The sequence below is a fragment of the Condylura cristata genome, unplaced genomic scaffold (genome assembly GCF_000260355.1).
Source record: "Condylura cristata isolate star-nosed mole 26May11 unplaced genomic scaffold, ConCri1.0 scaffold00004, whole genome shotgun sequence".
Classification (NCBI taxonomy): Eukaryota; Metazoa; Chordata; class Mammalia; order Eulipotyphla; family Talpidae; genus Condylura; species Condylura cristata.
In genome coordinates this window covers 1065958-1068293 of record NW_004567105.1, presented here as the reverse complement: position 1 = coordinate 1068293, position 2336 = coordinate 1065958, and the positions used below count along the sequence as shown (strand labels likewise).

The window sequence follows — 2336 nt, the reverse complement described above, 5'->3', positions numbered from 1 at the left end:
AGGGCCCCTGCTCCCTGGGCGCCGTCTCGGCCCTGCCTCGCCCAGTGCCCGTCCGTGCAGCGAGGCGGCCCCCTGCCAGCGTATGAGCTGCAGGAACGATGCCTTACTTGGCGCGGTGCCGCTTGAAGGTTAGACAGCACTCGGCGTGGCTGAGTGGCCGCACTCGCAGGCCTGGGCTGCCCGTTGTGAGGCGCCACCTCCCGGGGTGTGGATTTGGGGTCTGGGCCTGTGAACCCGGCTCCAGGGGAGAGGCGCCCAGGGCCGCCGAGGGCACTCGTGGCGCCGTGGTCTGGCTCCGGGTCGGGCCCGGCCCAGGGAAGGAAGACCGGCCCAGGGGCGCAGCCCAGGTGCCGGGGCGCGTGCGGCCGGCTGCCCCAGCGGCTCCTGTGTCCCCCCAGGAGGTCCTGCAGAACCTGTACCGCACCAAGTCCTTCCTGTTCGTGGGCTGTGGCGAGACCCTGCGCGACCAGATATTCCAGGCGCTCTTCCTCTACTCGGTGCCCGACAGGGTGGAGCTGGAGCACTACATGCTGGTGCTGAAGGAGAGCGAGGACCACTTCTTCAAGCACCAGGCCGACATGCTCCTGCACGGCATCAAGGTGGTGTCCTACGGCCGGCGCTTCGACTCCTTCCCGGGCTACGTGCAGGACCTGGCCAGCCAGATCTGCAAGCAGCGGAGCCCAGGTGTGGGGTCTCCGCCCGCCGTGCGTGGGGCGCGGCTCTCCCGGCCCGAGCCGAACGCGGGCGCCGCCACGCGTGGCGCGACCGAAGTCCTAAGCACTCGGCCACTTCACAAAGCCTCCGTGCGCCTCATGGGGTCGGGCGCTGGCCTGGGGTGCTCTGTGCCAGGATGTGGGTGCGCAGGCTCCCACAGCGGACGGGGGGTGTCCTGTGCCCCCGCCTCCCTGCCACTCGGCCGGGCCAGGTCCTGGCCGTCACCCTTGCCCCGCCTTGCAGACGGTGACACCAGGGGCGGCCCACCCCTCTGCCCTGCCCGCGGGAAGCCGCCCAGCCGTCCGCAGCGCCCCCGGGCCCTGGCCCCTGCCAGGAGTGCCCCAGGCCAGGGCAGCGCCTGCGCACAGGGGCGCGCTGCCCGCTGTCCCGCGTCGTGGCAGGAGCCTCGGGTACCGCCAGCGCACGGTCACTTGTTCTCAGAATTGCTAGTGAGCGAGCAGCGTGCCTGTGGACAGACCGTCAGCAGACAGGCCCGAGCCGCTCCCGCGGGGGTGCGGGGTTCGCCGCCGCCGCCGGCGGCCCGGTTGAGGTGTCGGGTAGGCGGCGAGTGGCTGGCCCAGTCCGGGCCTGGGGAGCACGGAGCCGGGTGGGGCACTGGACCGCGCCGAGGGAAGGGTCCGGGCCGTGCACCCCGCCAGCCCCTAGCACCCGGCCCTCCGGCCCAGCCACCCCACGCCTGACTTCCTGAAGGGCCGGGCCTCACAGACGGGCGAGCTGGGCCCCACGGCCTCGCTGAGCGCCTCCTGCCCCCGCAGCCCCTCAGGCCCAGCGGAGGCTTTACAGGCTACCTGGGCGGCACTTCCTTCTGGGCGGCCAAGTCCCCTCGCACTCCTGTGAGGTGCTGCTCCTGCTGAATGGTGGGGCGCCGGCCAGGGCCGGCCGGAGATCCTGTGTCTCAGTGCGCGTGCTTGGGTCTCGGCCCCGGCAGCATGGACGGTGCCCCACCGCGCAGGGCCTCTCCTTTCCTGACCTCCTCCTTTCCTCCCCAGATACCGACCGAGTGGACAGCACCACGTTGCTGGGTAAAGTTTCGCCAGTGTGTTTTTGTCCTCACTGTCCCTTGTTCCCGGCCACTGCGTGCCCTGGCACGGCCGGGCCGTCTGCCCCCTCCTCGTGCCAGCGGGTGAAGGACCACCCGCCCGCCGGGAGGGCTGGTCAGCCTGGCCAGCAGCTTTTCCTCTCAGGCTAGAACCGGGCTTGGAGGCAGCAGAGCATGGCTCTGTGGCACAGCCGCTGCCTGACGCGGTGACTGAGCAGCGTGCTGCATCTGGGAGGCGGGGGAGCCCTTGCTGCGGCTGCATGGGTCACCAGACTGGCCTTCTTGCTTGGGTCCGACCCAGGGCTGGCCTGGGCATTCGAGGGGAGCCCCTTCCTGCCCGCAGTCCCGCACATGAGTAGTCCTGGGGGGCGGCGTCTGGCACGGGCAGCTTTTACTAGCGTTCCCCTTCCAGGTAACGCCTGTCAGGACTGCGCCAAGAGGAAGCGAGAGGAGCACGGCGTCGACGTCTCCAAACGGCCGAGACCGTCAGACACGGGTATGCGGGCTCGCCTGGGGCTGGCGGTGGCCGCGGCACACGGCGGCCACGCTGGCCTGTGCCCCC

At 71.2% G+C, this 2336-nt stretch overlaps 1 protein-coding gene across 1 annotated transcript in view; it reads left to right on the top strand.

The window, feature by feature from the left end:
• The window catches only part of FAM118A (family with sequence similarity 118, member A), a 13156-nt gene that overhangs the window by 7533 nt on the left and 3287 nt on the right, over positions 1-2336 (top strand). The window contains exons 6-8 of the mRNA XM_012735098.1: positions 245-684; positions 1725-1757; positions 2187-2270. Of these exons, the coding sequence (XP_012590552.1) occupies positions 245-684; positions 1725-1757; positions 2187-2270 (557 nt within the window). The remainder of the gene's footprint in view (positions 1-244; positions 685-1724; positions 1758-2186; positions 2271-2336) is intronic.